This window comes from Argentina anserina, chromosome 4 (assembly GCF_933775445.1).
Source record: "Argentina anserina chromosome 4, drPotAnse1.1, whole genome shotgun sequence".
NCBI classification, from domain to species: domain Eukaryota; kingdom Viridiplantae; phylum Streptophyta; class Magnoliopsida; order Rosales; family Rosaceae; genus Argentina; species Argentina anserina.
The window spans coordinates 16,138,994-16,156,492 of NC_065875.1; the positions used below are offsets into that span (position 1 = coordinate 16,138,994).

Here is a 17,499-nt window from a genome sequence, read left to right on the forward strand (position 1 = left end):
AGCAACTTGAATGAGTGTGAGGATGGATTGCACGAAAGAAAGTAACTGATTAAGACAATGTGTGAATATGATGGCAAAGAACTCCTACCAAAGTCTGCCACTATTTGCCATTTCCGAGCAAATTACCATGGCAGGGGCCAGGCACCTAAGGTAATTCCCCGAAACTAGAAAACACAGACAGCTAAATGAGCTAGTACGAGCAGCAGAGGCTGCCAATGTAGAGGAAAGAATCACATCCCAACAAAATTTAAAAAGTGTTGAGTATATTTGTGGACACAGAAAACATACAAGAAGCCATTTGGTAGCCCTGTTATATGTTTAAAGATGAATAGAACAATTGCTGTGCTCGTTACTTTAACAATTTATCACGACAACAGAATCAATGAAATCTGGCAAACATTAAGCTCGAATAAGTAGATAACTCAGAAGTCAACAGCAAAAAGATGCCAACTAGTTGCCACCATCATCATAAATGAATACACAACACCATCATAGATTGGTTCACTTTGATACTAGAAAAATTGGCATAAGTTCATAATGTTGCTTCTACTGTTGTTTCACATCAGCTTTCTTCTTCTGCCAGAGTCGGTCAAGACCACTGTCAGCATCTCCCTGAAAACAGATAGCATGACATCAGAAACAGACCATGAACATCAATTCTTAAGATGAAAAATGAGAACATATAGCATTTTACAGCATGACGCACCCAAACTAATATACCAAAAGACATGTTATTACTACAGCGTAGCCTGATAGACAAACAATTTCCTATCTTTACTCATACTCAAACCTAATTACCTCATGTTGCTTTACTGTTAAGTTCCAACTTCCCATTGCTAATCTACTACATCTTGGATGTTAGAGGGTAGTGAGTAAGATTTCTATCAATATTTCCACATGTATTAGGTTTGTATTGATGCACCAAACTCAGATGTAACATGTAAGAGGGTACCAAGGTACATATCACAATCAATCAAAAATAAAACAATGATACGCATAATGAGTGAGCAAAGTCCAACCTGGGCACGGACGTAACCACAGAGAGCAAAAGTGGAGAACTGGCCGGTGTAGATGCCATTCTCATCAAGATGCCCGATGTTGATCTGAACAGATGCGTGATCCTTCGAGGTGATCAGCCTGTTAGTGGCCGAGCTGCATCCACATACATACCGCACAAGTTCAGCTACAATCCTCCGTCAAAACAAGACAACAGGTGACGCAAAAAAGAAACTAGATTAAGTTAAGAATGTATACCACTTCCTGGGAATGTAGAGCTCAGTGATTTGTCCCTCCTCGTTCTGCATCTTGATCAAGTGAGCTGATTACTTGCGCAAAGACAGACAAATCCTGGTCCAACAGAGACACAAACAGAACCTTAGCTTCTCCTCATACAATTGACTTCCACAAACAAACTAACCACCAATCCAGCATAAACAAATCACCAAATTATAACTAATAGTATATCCTATCAACACCACCACCACATCGTTTGAAGCAAACAAAGCTGTCACAGTAAACAATTTCTCTCTTTTTCAAAACCAAAATCTAGTGCAGTGTACCAAAACTGCTCATATCCCAAAGACAACCAACACAGCTTCACAAAATCATCGAGGATGTACTAAACGATTAAGATAATTCAGGACAACGAAATCAAATCAAGTAGATACGAGTACCAGCAGAAGAGAGAGAGAGGAGAAGGATACCTGGAGGCGGCGGCGGCGAGGGTGAGAACTGAGAAGTCGAAATGAGGGGATTGTAGGTAGGTTTATAAAAAAATGGATTGGGCATAGGGTTTTGATATTCTTTCAACAACTAAAGCCCACTTGGAATGGGCTACAGCTCTACTAGACTACAAACTTCATTTTTTTCACATTTTATTTTATTTACTTATGTGTTTATACTAAATTACTAAAGAGATGAGAGATACAAATAAATTTAATAAATATCAAAAGAAATTTCGCTCACAACAATTTACTATTTTATTGAATTATTACTAAAAGATCAAAAGAAAAAACAACACATTGGTTTAAATAATTAACAATTTCTTGAACAGATACGGATTAGAATCTATTTTTGAGTTGCGACTTGTGCTTAAGCTCTATTCTAATTTCTAAATTCAGAAACAAGATACGAAAAGAAGTCATTTGTTATATAAATTGAAATTTGGAAATTCTAGATTAGTGTGTAATTATTATCTTTTCTAATGTATTTGAACATTATATTATGCTCATGCAGTGTAGGGTATGCATGAAAATATAACGGGATACACTGCAGCCTGAGGATACCAATTATATTCTCAAATGATTTAAGCAGAAACACACGAGGGAAGAGCATAGTAGGGTTAATAGCGGCTGTACGTGTGAATGGGGCAGCTTTGATTAATGATGGTAGAATCCAGCTACGAATCTCACGGCGTCTTCTCACTCTTGTGATAAACAAATCGCTCAATAACATTAACATAGGCTGCGCACATATGATTGTTTCAGCACATATGGTTAACATGTCCATCACCAGCAGAGTGACACCAACAGTCAGAAGCTCTTGGTTTGAAGAAGCCATGCATTTAAGGCCATGGGTCCGTGGTTCATGATCGTAACAATATTTTTGAATAATTTTTATAGTTTCGTTTCATTGACAATTTCAATAGGATAATTCATATAAGATATGGGAAGAAACTAACAATTTTATACATACAAACACGTCATTCTTATTAGTCTAAAGAAAACGAAATCAAATCAAGTAGAAGAGAAACACTAAAGCTTGCAGAGCATGAAGATGTGAAACTAATAAAGGCTTATAACCCTAATCGTCGTGACAAGTCGGAGACGGAACAAAAAAATATATGAAAATAGATTTCATCGATGAACGAGTACAAGCAAGAGAGAAAGAGAAAAGAATAGATGGGGAGGGGAGAATAACTGGAGGCGGCCAAAGTCCAGAATTACGAAAGTGGGGAGCGATATAAAGTTTCAAAACCTAGGACTATATCTTCATTTTTTTCACATTTTTTTAATTCCTTATTGTTTCCCCCCTACCCTACACAAAATTCAATAAATTTCTAGAGAAAATAAATAATGAAATGAGTTTAACACAAAAAAAAATCAGATAACGAGAAAAAATATTACTGAATTTACGGAGTGATTATGCTTTAGAGTTGAGCTAAGGTGTAGTTGTGATTTTTATTTTTTATTTTTTGGTAATTGAAAGGTAAATGTTTAGTGTTTGAGGGGTGAGGCGACGACACACTTCACGGAAAAGATATTAGTGTGGGTGTTGCAGATGTGTTCAAGGATAAAAGGGACAATCCCTTCCCGAATCAGAGTCTTGTGGCAGCTACTGAATTGACGGAGTTCCGAGGTGGGTTGCTGATGAAGAGGTTTGCCACGGTAGATTTGTGTTAGTGCCTTAGTGGTGCATCTGGAGGTGGCCCGCTTGGTAGCTAGGTCGACTGCCGAGACGAGATTTTGGCATATTAAAAAGTTAAATAAAAAAATAAAGTAATTGTAATTCTTTGAATATAAAAAATGCACAATGTTCTCGGTTAAGGTAGAGATGATTGAATGGCTTCAAGCCTTCAACCCCTTCAAGGAAGTGAATGCTAGACTAGAAGGTGTAACAATAGAACTCATCCAAACACTGAATTTTGCGGCCAAAAGCCAACACACTACAGCGGGTTCGAGTACATCTAATAATTTTCTGAACAGATCATAAGCTCGAACCTAAACCTCAAATACCTAGTTGATATATATGCTCTATACATTGAATTTATTGATACCATGTGTATTACTAGAGTAACAGTATACCCTATTTAACCTTATGAACGAACTCGAATCAAATTGAATTTTCCAAAAATGCACCTAAATAAAATAAGAATGACACTGACTCAGAAAATGCATACTAGAGCTAGAAATCTTCTTAATTCACAACCTTGCAGTTTTTCATGATCTCTCATTGTTTGCCAACCAGCACATCAATGGAACCCTTCTTCACCATCACAACTGCCAACCCCATTTTTGACGATTGCTCCTGTTTCTGTAGTAGTTTACCATCTTCCTTGTCGAATCACTGCTCCAAAGCTCTTGATAGCAGCTAAGGACATCTTCAACCCATGGCTATTGTGCCACAATTGGGGAATTGTGGCACACTTCGTCTCCAAAACCCTGTGTGCTAGTGTGATGACCATTTTTGGTTACATCTGGCACATTTTTGTGGCACACTAGCATATGTGGATCACACATTAAAAATATTTTTTATTGTTGTTTTGGTGAATAATTACATAAATACATAACAACATTATTTAGTGGATAAATATATTTCATTATTTGAAAAAGAAACTTATTTTTTCTTTGTTAAAATAATATACTACAATACTAAACTCAAATTAAACATGTATTTTACAAAAAAAAAAGACAAATAATAATCATGTAAAATAGAACGAATAATTTCTAACTTTGTTTATGGAAATAAGTATAATTAAATATACATGCAAATGACTATTATTCGGATATATCGAATGATACACTGAATAATCATGAGTACTATTATTTTTTAGCCATTAAATATAATTTATGAAATTTAAATAAGTTAAGTTGTCATGTAATTTTAATTTTTATAAAATAAGATAAAAAGTCATCATTCAATATAAGATAATTTTTATTTTTATTAGTAAATTTCATGTGATTTTTATTTTTATTTTTATAGTTAAATTTTGTCTAATTTTAAGTTTTAATTTTTTATAATATATTTTTAATTTATAATTTATAAAAGTAAAGTTGTAATTAAATGATAGTATATAAATTAAAAGGTACATAATACATTAAAAATATTAACGGGTTACATTGTAGCGTACTTGAGTTGAAGACGATTGATTTCAAATCGATCAATAATACCGATTTAGTGTGCCACAATATAGCCCAAATGCTACAAATAGTCTTTTGGGTTGTAGATTGACTAACAACCCCTTGTGATATACTTGATAGGTTGATACTCAAAGAACTTGGTATCAAGAAAAGTTGGGGTCAAGGGATCAAAAGCCACAGGAGTCGACGGTGTTGAGGACTTGAGACATTGTACGTACTTCTATCTTGGCCTTTGCTTCTATGACCAAAGCACTGAACAATTCATAAACTTCATAATGAAATATGACTATATGAGATCAAAATTTGAATAGGCACGTCGTGACCTCTTTTAGAGTTTTAGTTTGTAGCATTATCGATCATCAAACTGGAATGAGTTGATAGTCTATAAGAACTAGTAGTACCTTAACAATCAACACTGAAGATTATTCACCTAATCACCTTCTGCATTTCAAGTTCGATTATTCGCTTATCATCAAACTGCTCCACCCATTAGCCGCATATGATTCTATAAACTATCAATATATATTCACGTTTATCAAATTATCAATGCAAACATGATACATAGGTGTCCTCATAATTGAGCTACATTCATATTCCAACTGTCTAACTTCTCCATTCAACTATTTTTAATGCCCTTCAAAATCTATAAGCCGTAACTCTACATATACTATTCTATGCTTCAATAGAATGTTTCGTTTCCAACATTTCATTTGAAGAACATTGTTTAAGTTAGAGGGCAGCCTTCACCCAACCCCTTGACTCATCAACAACCTCCGGGCCGGCCGGTCGAATCTAAATCTTTGTTTGCTAAATATGACCTAATCTGTCTCCAACAATGAGCTATATGCTGTGTATCTCTCTTTTTATAATACTCAACTTCAATTCCTGGATTTTTTACAAAAGAGAAGTTGAGGATGGCCACTAGGTTTGCTTTCTAATCGTACTAAACATGCAATTGTCGTATTCTTTCGAAAATATAGTGAGTTTCTGGTGCCTATTTTGTAATCGTCTAAATCTCTATTTAACTCATTTTTGTATGAACATGTAATGAATTGGACTGAAGGACATTTAGAAGTGTTGGGCACATAGTTGTGGCAGCGGTTAAATGCTTCTTTATATTGTGTGCTGGAGATTCCAGATTATTAATGTTTGGGTTGCAAGTTAGTTGAGTCACTTTTTATTATTATTGATTGTGTTTATTATTGTGGGGATTGGGGAATAAAGAGGTGCATTACATAAGGTATTTTATATGCAGAATTCAGATGACAGCGACACCTAATGCAGCACCTATGTTTTCACCCCCAACAACACAATGGTTGTGATGTGAAATTAGAATGTTTATTTTTGCTTCTCTAATATAATGTTACTATTATTTCATCTAGACATGTCCAAATTAACTTGGTGGTGAGAATCCCCCAACTGACCCAATGCACTAAGTAAAAGTCGAAGTTTGACTAAATAATACTTGTGCACTCACTCATGAAAAGTTTACAAAGCTACAGGGTTAAGATTAATTTTATATGATTTTTTTAATCAACGACGTATAGTCTGAAATATATATAAAAAAATGTACGGTACATCGTAAACACACTTCTCCCCCCCCCCCCTCATTTCATAGGACAACAATAATGAGACTGCAAGAACTAATTAAACAATCAAAAAAATCTAGAAAAACTAGAGATCACCGATTACTTAACTAGAGCTATGACACTTTAGCCCTTTGGCCTTTTTGTTGTTGGATATCATAATAGAGCCATAATTTAGAATTTAGCCCTTTAGACACCTTTACCGGAGATGGCCTAAGTGGGAACAAAATGCCAAATCTTCCAACACCTATAACTTGGGTCCCAAATGCAAACTAAGAAGTGACTAGGTCCTAAAGGAAAAACCCACCACCCCCATGTCGGCATCCCGAAACCCAATCCAAAGTCCTCACAAGCTAGGTTCACTGCCTACCATCGTTGTCGCATCGTAGTGCAGTGAGCTTCGCACCCAAGATTCACTAGAGCACATTGCCAACCCTCAAGGTTAGCGAAAATTCAACGTCAAGAATGGCCAAATCCGACAAAAGACGAAGAAGATGATCTTGGCAAGAGAATTGGTGCCGCGATCGGTCGAAACCTAGGGTTGGCCGCCGCCTCAGGAAGGAGAGAGCATTCCGCATTTTCCCCCATCAAATTTAATAAGATTTGAAAATGATTGATTGAGTGAAGTGATCTATATATAACCAAATGTTTGCCTCGATAAATTATAAACATGCCTGTTATGGATTACTTATCTATTCTAAAGTTGCATTTCAATACAAGTATCTTGGAGTTTTGTTTCATCACCAAAGAAATCTTGGAGTTTTGTACAAGCGATCACTTCATCTACCAGTACTCAAATCCAGTTCTTGGTTAAAGAAATTACTCAATATGCTTAAGATGCAATTGATTAGGATATCATTTAGACAAGAAATCAATCATTTATTTGATGCAATCGGCTAAGTAAGCAATTTTCGTTAACAATATGTTAATATTTTGCTTGTATTATCTTGATTAATCATTTCAACTTTTCATAATCGAAAATTTAACAAAAACTTTCAAATAAGAGCTAAATGAATAATGTACTAGTTCGGATACAAATATTTTCCTATCAATCATGATTCTCTTCTTTCCTCTTCATTTTTTTTATTCACGACAAACACCTGTCCCTTTCGGGCCCCCAATGCTCATGGGCACTCACGTGCGCGAGCGGAGAGCAGTCCACAACCGGAGCTGCAAGGTATTCCCACAGTCGAATGTAATACCTCTGATATGAGACTAATCTCTGCAGGTGCTCATGTGAAATGGTTTCAACCGGGTATTGTACCTGAGTGCCCTAACCACAGTAATGTCCTCAACGGCCCAACAAAAGCCGAGCTCTTCGCTTTCAAGGCCCATTACAAATACTGAGGTGTGTAATGTCATCGCCAACGATCGAACACGTGACCAATAACATGTTTAAGCCAAGATGAAAAGAGTTACTTTCCTCTTCATTTTATAAAAGACAAAAGTTTAAGAATTATTTGTTTATTTTAAGGTAAAAAAAGCGTGATTAGTGGATGTCCATAAAGTCATTGACATTCTTACATTTCAAGCAAAGGCCGGTCGCCTCCCAGTCAAGTGGCATCTCCCCGTAAATATCCCCCAACCCCAATGTCATTTCCCTCCCAACGGTGACTTATATTCCCAGACCTGCCCTCACTTCCTCTTCTCTCTCAGATTAGAAACAAAATGGCAACCCTCTCCTCCTCTTCACTCCTCCTCTTCTTCTTCATCTTCCTCTGCTCAATCCCCGCCGCCCATTCCTCCGCAGTCGATTTCACCTGGGGCATCTCGGGCGGGAAGCTCATAGGCGACTTGGATGAGGAGCTCGAGCTGCAGATGGACTCGGAGATCAGCCGGCGCATCTTAGCCACCAGCAAGTACATTAGCTACGGCGCGCTGCGGAGGAACAGTGTCCCTTGCTCGCGGCGCGGCGCGTCGTACTACAATTGCCGGCCCGGAGCTCAGGCCAACCCTTACTCGCGCGGCTGCAGCCGCATCACTCGCTGCAGGCATTGAAAACTTGTATCAATTTTTCATTTTTATTTTTTTACTATTTTTTGTTGCGGTAAAAAAAAATTGTATGTCTGATGGGAAGTTTCGAATTTGTGTGTTATTATTATATACTTGGAAGAAATTTGAATAAGGATAAAATTTTGTTGATGCGTATATATATTTTGTTTCTTTCAATTTTTGGGTTGTGGTTGTAATTTTGGTGATTCTGATTTTTTGACTCACACGAGTGCTGTTAAGTTGAGTCACCAGTAAATTCCAGAACCATGTAATGCATTATTGGGTTGTAAAGGTTTTGTATGAGATTTGAGGTAGCTGGATCCTTGCAGGTTACAACTGTCTTTGCTAGCTATAGTTTTTAAAAGCTTGGAGAGAGTGATTGAATGATGTAGATGTATGATTTAATTTTATGGCATTATTAATTAAAAGGTAGATAAAAATTTTCTAAGGTGTTCTTATGAGAAATTGTTATTCCTATCAACAAAATGAATTTTATCTTATTTTTTTATTTCTTTTTCTATCTTTGAATCAGATTGAAGCGTACATCCGAATTAGTTCTTATTTGCATAGAATTTGTAGGGTATAAGCGTTTGTTCTTTTACTTACGTTTTAGAGATTATCATTAGCCATTTCAAGCAACGTACCACATTAGAGGTCCTTCGCTCGACTAATAAGGGCATTTTTGTTAGTTTACACAATTAGTCTCATTTGTATGATGCCGATGGATGACTAAACGATTTTCGATCGGAAATGTTTCTTGCATACGAAAATGGAAGACAGCATGATCCTCGTTATTTCGAAAGCGCTATGCGTAATGTGAATGTAACCAATCCGCCTGAAAACAACAACGGAAATAGAGGCAACCTTATGCTAACGGTCAATTCCAACGCGTTAATCATATGCTATATCTTTGTATACATCTTCTGAAATGTGAATGTGGGAGAATCTTGTCATTGCCAAACCAGCAATTGAAAGCAAGCAACCTCCCCCCACATGCAGAAAAGGCTCAAAACCACTCCAAAGTCGAAATTAGCGATTGTGATTGGGATTATATCCCCTTCTTTTGGTTTTCTGTGAGTGAGCGAGAGCCAATCTATTGCATTAAGCACCTCATATGTCCTTGTCGCATTAGAATTAGAACCCATCCATAAGCTATATAAATCCACATTAAGAATTAGGCTCACAGTAGTGGAATGCCACCTCAATTTTCAAATCAATCAACTATTCTATAGTTTACTTCATTTTGTTCCCATATATAAAATAAGCAAGGTGAACTTGGGTAAAGAAAATCCCAGCTATAATCGAATTTTCCCACATCAAACCTGGGATTCAATCCACAGTCCAAGCGTGGAAATATCAGTCATAAAATCTGACAGTAGTACTAGTAGTACTGATATACCCTAAATTTTTTCCCGGAAAATGAGAACCAAACTTGGTTTGTGTACAAAGCCATCAACACTAATCTGCTTCGAGATACAGTATGTAGCGTATTTCAAAATAGAAAAGCACGACAAATACTCGGAATCAGGCACTCAACAGATACTATCGAGATTTACAGAACACTGAGGTCCCATGCCAAAGCTACTCATTGGCTGAATCATCGCCCGACTTGGTTTCTACCTTGGGCTTTGAAGGGGTTGAAGGAGATGGCGAGCGATCCACTCCCATTTCAGATCTGAGATCATTGATGCTCTGCTCCAACTCCTCAATCCTATTGCCCATCTCATCAAGTGCATCATGGTCAAGGATACAAAGCAAACTTACACTGTTTCAATAGTTTATTAAGTACTTGGTTCGAGCAACGGTTAAAACACTCGCATCAGATAATACGAATGATTCTAAAATAGTTCCAGAAAAGTTTCATGTTTACAGGTGCAGCATAATGAGAAGTCAAAAGTGATAAACAAATAGATATAGGTCAATTGAAAGTTCAATCATGCTCTCCACACCAGTTGCAAGATCAAGTATAAAGGTCTAAGCAAGTCTAGAGACTAGACATGGCAAGCACTACCCATTCCCTGGCAATTCTATTAACTATATAATTCCTTGAGGCTAATCACAGACAATGTTTTTGAAAGTCATGCAACCCAAAACAAAAAATAAATAATCAAGGACAATCATATATAGACCATGTTCAGACGACCGAAACGAAAACTGAAAACTTTCTTTCTTAATATGAGCTTAGAAAATTAACTTGATATATACTACATAAAAACTAATGTGAAATGAAAACATATATTTGTGATTATCAAACAAATTCTAATAAAAGATATTCTTTGTGACGATGGAATCAGACATTGTCTGGAACCTGGTTTGCTGCAAAATGACAAAACATAAGCAACACAATCCATTAAGCACGTTCCCATCACGCACATTCAAGTCCATTATTACAGTTACAAAACCTGAAAGATGTATAGCAAACTCACCATCTGCTGGAGAAGATTTTGCACCTGCAAAAAGTAATCAAAACTCAAAAGAGTAAGCAAAGCCAGAAGCTTCAATTGTTTCAACTTTAAATGTCTGCTTTCATAGAGTATAGCAACACATGGTTTTGATAGCAATTATTTCATGCCTCTGTGGGGCTAAACTACCTAGCATATTGCTTAATTTACTAAGTATTAGAGTTACGAGAATTGAAATAAATGGTACCAAACTGGTATTGGGAGAGGCCCAAGTGTGAAGAATTAATAAATGTGGCCTTTCTTTTTTTGTTTCTTCATCTTTGAAAATCAAAAGTTTCAATGGCCAACGTGCTCAATATCATTTGCTCCAGAGTACAAGTAGAATTATACATCCTTAGATCTACATATATATGAAGATTAACATGCTTAATAACCATTAACACATCATCATACAGAAAGCCTACAATTAAAAAGAAAGAAAGGATATGAACTCACAAAAGCTGTCATATCAGCAGTGCTTTGTTTCGGGTCCTCTGTATCACGTCCATCCTGCCAAAAAAGAAAAAAATGAGCTACTTCAATATAATGTCATGAACCACATCAGTACTCAGTAACACCACATACTAATAACTAGCATACTGAATGAGACTGATTACTCAGTTTGCAGGCTAGTTCATTTCTTATATGCTAAAGTTTCCAAAAGGTTCTTCACTTAGAGACACCTGCTCGAAATGTACGAAACACAAAATAAACCCTACAGACTTATCACAATATGCAGGTATTCAACACATTCACCATGATAAGCTAATCTCACCACAATCCAGCTTTAATTAGATTCTCCTGAATAAATTTATAGAAAACCCGAGCTAAAGCAGCTTACCGAGTTTCCTCATGATTATTGTCCCCCATTTCCAAAGTATTCATTTATCTTCAGTCTCTGCCTAGGACACTAAAACCCAAAACACTCGGAGCAAGAACATCATCGAAAAATTAAGTTCCTAAAGGACCTAAACTAACCGCCGCAAGCTTGTTTTGATTCAATACTGCCCTGAGCGCATATCAGACAGCGCAAAGTACTTATCACAGCAACTATAACCAATATCATAGATTAACCTGATGAACTATTCAACAACTAGTCTAAGTCATACTATTTTACTCATATCTCAGTTCCCAAGATTGCTCAAAAGGAAAACAGCAATTCTGGGAAACATGCGGCGTCATATAACAGATCAGAAGCAAGTTCAGTGCGAGATAAAACAAAATTCAAACCCTAAGAGGATGAAACTATTCAAGATCAAAATTGATGAAATTCACAATGCGCGGGAAGTAAAATTGATGAGCAGAGAAGAAATTACCATGATTGGAACGAAGCCGAGGTTTTGGAGGGTTCGCGGCTGTTGAGTGCGGAGAGGAGATGTGCGTGGGTGTTGGTAAATTTGGGAATATTGGAAATTTGGATTAGTGAAGTTACTCAAGCAGAAGGGTAGAGAGCCCTGTGGAAGTAGTAAATGACCATCGGGCCCCTGTGTGCCTATTGGCGCCCTAAATTTTCCTTTCGTGTCAAAATTTAAGGCGTCAAATTGTGCGGACATCGATTCCTTCGAATTTTCATATATTTGAAGGTTTTAAATGATATATCTACTGATATATATATTTTTTAAATTACAGATATATTTTTAGGTAAATATTTTTTTTAAATAGAATAATCAAGTCGTCAAATATATTAATTATAAGAGGTCAACATAAACATGGAATACCCACTTAGTGGGCACGAAATTAGAACCATACAAAACAATAAAACCTAGCAAATTAAACCCGAACCACCCTATGCAGAGGGAGTCTCCCCAAGTTCAAGGTAAAAACTACCCAACCTAAATAAGTTTTTTTTAATCCAAGATCTGATAACAAACCCAAGCCCCCAAAAACTTCAAGACTCGAGGAAAGCAACTCAAGGCCTCTATTAGAAACCATGCCTCTATTTCCTTCTCTTGCTCGCCGCCATGGTAATCCAACACTGACGTCAAGTTTGATTCCATGCATGAGCCCAAACCAGTGTCGTCGGTATAACCGCTGCCGCACCACCTAACACACTTTGGACGAACCCCCACAACTCTGATCGGGAAAAAGGAAGAAAAAGAGGGGAGGGGTGGTTGTTGTCGCCCCCCAATGCCAGAATCCAACTGAGGCTATCATCACCCGAAACTCGATCGTCACCGTTGCCTTGAAAACCGACGCCGACACCACAAATAGGAGTGCAGCAAGGATGAGGGAAAGAGAGAGGAGTCGAGCCATGCTCGCCGCAAACATTGATCGTGAAAATCCTAGGTGAACAAAACCCTAGGAAGAGAAAAAGAGGTTAGGTGCTCTTTAGGAGTAAATATCTTATTTTCTTCCGTATTCGATATATCTTCAATATTTTAAATAAATATATAAAAAATTTTACTTTAATATTTTTATATGTAATTTAATAATAAATAAATAATTTATTTTATGTATTTGTATGTAATTCAATAATAAATAAATAAAAATTTTGGAACAAGAACGTAGAGTCTCTAATATCCCCAATATCCGATATTGGAAACCAATATTTTATAACCTTAGATTTGCCCTCAATGGTTTCTCCTATTCCAATCAGATATATCATTCAACACAATTTGAACCACTAATTTATGCCTTCAATTGAAAAATGCCTCAAGCAAAAACGCGATAAGTAAATGAATTTGCTCCATAATATAAATTTTCTTTTTGGGCTATAATCGGAAAAATAAAATTAACAAATTTAAGTATGGACGGTCCATTCTTTCCCCTAAATTTGCTCCATAACATACATTTTCCTTCTGACCCTATAATATCTCCATAACCATTTGCTCCTTCCTGTTTTGGCAAAATTCCATGCACAGTCATTTTGAACATTCCCAATCCTTTCTCCCCCAGCTTTTTTTTCCATGGCTTCCAACACCATCCAACAAAGAATCATCAGCGGCGAGCAACCACCCCTAAACATTCCCCCCATTCCCACCAAACCAATAAGCATCACCAAACAAGGTGCCAACAGGGCCAATGCACAGAGAGCCCTTAGGTCCCTAGCCATAGGCATTGCGGTTCCTTTCTTCTTGTCCATGACGACCATTTTCTTCTTTGGTTCGGGCATCAAGTACCGAGCCATGACAAAACCATTTTGGTTTCCACCCGTTTGGCTCATACACGTCTCCTATTTGGGTTCATCCATCCTCATGGGACTCGCTGCCTGGCTTGTTTGGGCGGACGGTGGGTTTCATTCGCAATCGAGTTCCAATTCTTTGTTTTTCTATATTGCTCAGATTTCGCTAAGCATCATTTGGAGTCCCGTTGTTCTTGTGTTTGGGGTGGCTTGGATGGGTTTGCTGCTTTGTTTGGTGCATTTTGGAACTCTGATCGCTTGTTATATGAGCTTTCGACGTGTGAATCCTTTTGCTAAGGATCTTGTAAAACCATGTTTGGCTTGGGTGGGATACCTCACGATTGTTAATAGTACGCTTGTAACTACTGAACTTATTTGATTGTATTTGTAACATGGATTTCATGGTTTTTTTTTTGTAATGGCAGGCTTGTAGTTAGCATAGTGGCATGAGATCAAATTAGCTAACGAACACCATCTGGGGAGGTTGATATTGTTTTTGATAGATAGTTCATATAGTTTGGGTTTTTGGTGAAGGTGAAAACATGTAACTAAATTCGTGAATTTCCATGGACCTGTCCACATTGTGACCATGAGATGAACTCTATCCAAACGTGACAGAAATATGTGATTGAAAGTTCATCATGCATACGCTTTTCAACCCATTTAACTACCCGAGAACTTTTCACTTAGATAAAGTTTATTCTAAATGACGCAAGTAATATAAAATCAAAGAGCAGTGAGAGTTCTCTTATATCTAGCACCCACGGAGAATTTCATTCATTTCCATTTCCATTGCTATAACTGAAAACCTTCGTTCGGCCCTTCGGGAGGCTAAACCTCTCCACCAACTTGCATACAAAAAGTTTAGACCGCCTTGTCGATCTTATATGAAACTCCATTCACAATTCATATCAAAAATCAATACGATGGAAAACTATTAGAGCCGTAAACATTTGGGAGATCAAACCTCTCAACCAGCTAGCATAATTGTACTAAAACCCATTGATCTAATGAGAAAGTTTCATTCTCAAAAAAGAAGAAGAGAAAGTTCGATATCAGAGTTCACATGTAGAAGAATATGCTCGAGAATGACTGCAAGTCTGCAACAATGGCAAACATCTGGGAGACTAAACCCTACACCAACTTGCATAGATGCATACTAAAGTCCAACGATCTAATAAGAAGCTTCGATCACAATTCATATCTAAAAAAATAGATGCGTCGGAAGATGATCGCGATCGTGTTTGGCGCATGTTGGCATGAAGTGAAACTCCGTTTTTGTCTTCACCCGTTCTGGTTGGTACGTATTGGCAACATGATTAGCTAAACTCGAAGCTAAATACGATATTTAGATGTTAACCTCACCCTCATGCACACCATGTGCTTGAGTAAATGCCGATGCTTGCTGTGTTACCTGCGTAGTACAACAACAACTGTGTTATATGCTGCTCGCGTTAAGTGGCACCCAGTGGGGTAGGGAGAAAAAAGGTGACCGAGGGCTCAATTTTCTTGTTCACACAAATATTCACAAATAAGTACATATACCGAATAGATTTCCATCATTGAAAATGCTCCAATTCAAATCATTACAATACATCTTAAGGAGTTTATATTCATCCATGTACCACATAAAAATAGTTTCCAGACGCAAAAGATAGCTAAAAACAAAAAGAATAGTGGTTAAACAACTCATACTTGTCTTCGACGAGGTGTCATGTTTTAAAATCGTTGAATTATAGCTTAATTGTCAATGACATTGAACACATCTTTCTCAAGGTACACTGTTAAGCTATCATTCAACCACTGATCTCCGATCGATTACGCATTCGATTTTTTATGATGTTCATGATAGATAATGCCTTTTTCAACTGTGCTTGTTACTGATACGCCTTGAACCTTTTTACCAATTTCTTAAGAGTTTACCCTTATCTTTTACTCGTATCGAGAGTCGTACTAAGTATAGCAACTTTAAAACTTAACTTTCTGATATGTTAGTTTTTCAAGAAAACTTTTTTTCACGGAAGTTGTAGTGCTCGTCGATACAAGTTCGTAGACATGTGTCACGCCCATGTCGGAGTTCATATGGAAAAGTTACGAATCAAAAGGACATTGGGCATTTTTGAAAAATAGTATAAATATGGGGTGAAAAGAGGAAAAATCAGAAATTGGGAAATTTGAAATCGTGCAACACTGTTCACTGAAACCCAGCCGGAGCTTCTTTCCCAGCGATCTTTGCCAATCGGTATGCTGCCAGTCCCGTTCGAACCGCCTCGCTATTCCTCGTCAACTGTACCGGCGTTATGTCACGCCGGCCACCGTGCGGAGAGCTGCGATGATTGGAAACCCTAGTAGTGTTGGCGCCACCGTCTCCGGCGACTTCGGAGCTCGGGTCACTTGTTTTCTACCTATTTCTTCCCTCTGGTTTTAATTCTAAACACCTAGAAGTTCGATTTGAGCTACAAGTTCAGAATCCACAATTCAAGGCATTGTCGACATCATAATTGTTTTCCGGCGAGTTCTCGGCCGATTTAGACTTCGATGCAGGTATGAAAAATGTGTATTCTCGTGTGATTTACAACCTTAATGTTTGGGCCCACGTGTAACTATTGTGTCAGCACGTGCAGTGACGTGTGTAAAGGTTTTTAGAACAGTAGGTTACTCCATTGAGTAGCTATTGTCAATACGATGCTAACGACATATTATTTGTCGATTTTGGATATCAGATGAGTATTTTGGAAATGCTTCATAATTGTAAATCGTTATTGATATGTTGTTATATGAATTAGGGTGACATATGAGTACTCTACTTGACGAGCATCCTCACGCCGGACGCTGCTAACATTATACGGTGACTGGACCATGTTTTAAATATAAATGCACATGGTTCTATTTTCAGAAACCATTAGTTATTCTTTTACTTTAGTTCGTTGATGCGTATGCGTTAGGTCTTGTTGGAATTGATATAATGGTGGTATGCATGTGATGTGGTTGGGTATTAGTTGATAGAAAAGATATGGGTTGATGTTGATATGATGGGGATATCTATGTTGGTTTTGGTATTGGGTTGCGACACTTCATGCCGGATATGTTATGTGACTTGTGAAGATGATTGAGTGTGTGGGCTTGCCTTGTTTGTGGGATCACGTGTTATCGGTGTTTCGTTTGGGTTGGTATTGAGGAGTGGTAAGATATTGTTCTCATTCTTGTGGAACACGACAATTATTGTTGAGTTAGAGAAAGGTGTTTGGTCACATGTTACCGAGTGAGACTCGGGGTTAGGTTATGGATGTGTCGAAGACTATGAGGTTATATATATTGCTCGGGGGCATACTATTATGACTAGCGGGGCTAGTCCTTTTATTAGAACCTGAAGAGAGAGGATGAACCGACAACATTTCTGATTGTCGGGGGGGGCATACTATATGACTAGCGGGGTTAGTCTTGTTTCTAGAACCGGAAGAGAGTGGATGAACCGGCAACATTTATGATTGCCCAGGGGG

The 17,499-nt window shown here is 37.5% G+C and overlaps 3 protein-coding genes across 3 annotated transcripts; 1 reads left to right on the forward strand and 2 right to left on the reverse strand.

Moving 5' to 3' along the window:
• Positions 1–379: 379 nt before the first annotated feature.
• Positions 380–1,773, reverse strand: LOC126791383 (40S ribosomal protein S21-2). Its single transcript, XM_050517831.1, has 4 exons — positions 1,704–1,773; positions 1,255–1,347; positions 1,020–1,152; positions 380–612 (listed from the first exon to the last, which is right to left on the reverse strand). Exons 2-4 carry the CDS (start codon positions 1,302–1,304, stop codon positions 547–549), a joined length of 249 nt encoding a protein of 82 aa, XP_050373788.1. The 5' UTR covers positions 1,305–1,347; positions 1,704–1,773; the 3' UTR covers positions 380–546.
• Positions 1,774–8,101: 6,328 nt separating this feature from the next.
• Positions 8,102–8,593, forward strand: LOC126791061 (rapid alkalinization factor-like). Its single transcript, XM_050517462.1, has one exon. It carries the CDS (start codon positions 8,114–8,116, stop codon positions 8,441–8,443), a length of 330 nt encoding a protein of 109 aa, XP_050373419.1. The 5' UTR covers positions 8,102–8,113; the 3' UTR covers positions 8,444–8,593.
• Positions 8,594–9,822: 1,229 nt separating this feature from the next.
• On the reverse strand, positions 9,823–12,321 carry LOC126791105 (heat shock factor-binding protein). The gene is made up of 5 exons (XM_050517509.1): positions 12,195–12,321; positions 11,335–11,388; positions 10,864–10,887; positions 10,711–10,753; positions 9,823–10,167 (listed from the first exon to the last, which is right to left on the reverse strand). The coding sequence occupies exons 1-5, from the start codon at positions 12,195–12,197 to the stop codon at positions 10,019–10,021; spliced, it is 273 nt and encodes a 90-aa protein (XP_050373466.1). The 5' UTR covers positions 12,198–12,321; the 3' UTR covers positions 9,823–10,018.
• Positions 12,322–17,499: the final 5,178 nt, after the last annotated feature.

Bases quoted from the DNA above. Each gene is read 5' to 3' on its own strand.
- LOC126791383 (XM_050517831.1), bottom strand. From the start codon at position 1,304: ATGCAGAACGAGGAGGGACAAATCACTGAGCTCTACATTCCCAGGAAG. The intron at 1,153-1,254 runs GTATACATTCTT...ATGTGGATGCAG, and splicing joins CTCTACATTCCCAGGAAGTG to CTCGGCCACTAACAGGCTGA. The intron at 613-1,019 runs GTTGGACTTTGC...ATCTGTTTTCAG, and splicing joins GTGGTTACGTCCGTGCCCAG to GGAGATGCTGACAGTGGTCT.
- LOC126791061 (XM_050517462.1), top strand. From the start codon at position 8,114: ATGGCAACCCTCTCCTCCTCTTCACTCCTCCTCTTCTTCTTCATCTTC.
- LOC126791105 (XM_050517509.1), bottom strand. The intron at 10,888-11,334 runs GTGAGTTCATAT...TACTTTTTGCAG, and splicing joins CTGCTGATATGACAGCTTTT to GTGCAAAATCTTCTCCAGCA. The intron at 10,168-10,710 runs ATATCTTTTATT...ACCATGATGCAC, and splicing joins TGATTCCATCGTCACAAAGA to TTGATGAGATGGGCAATAGG.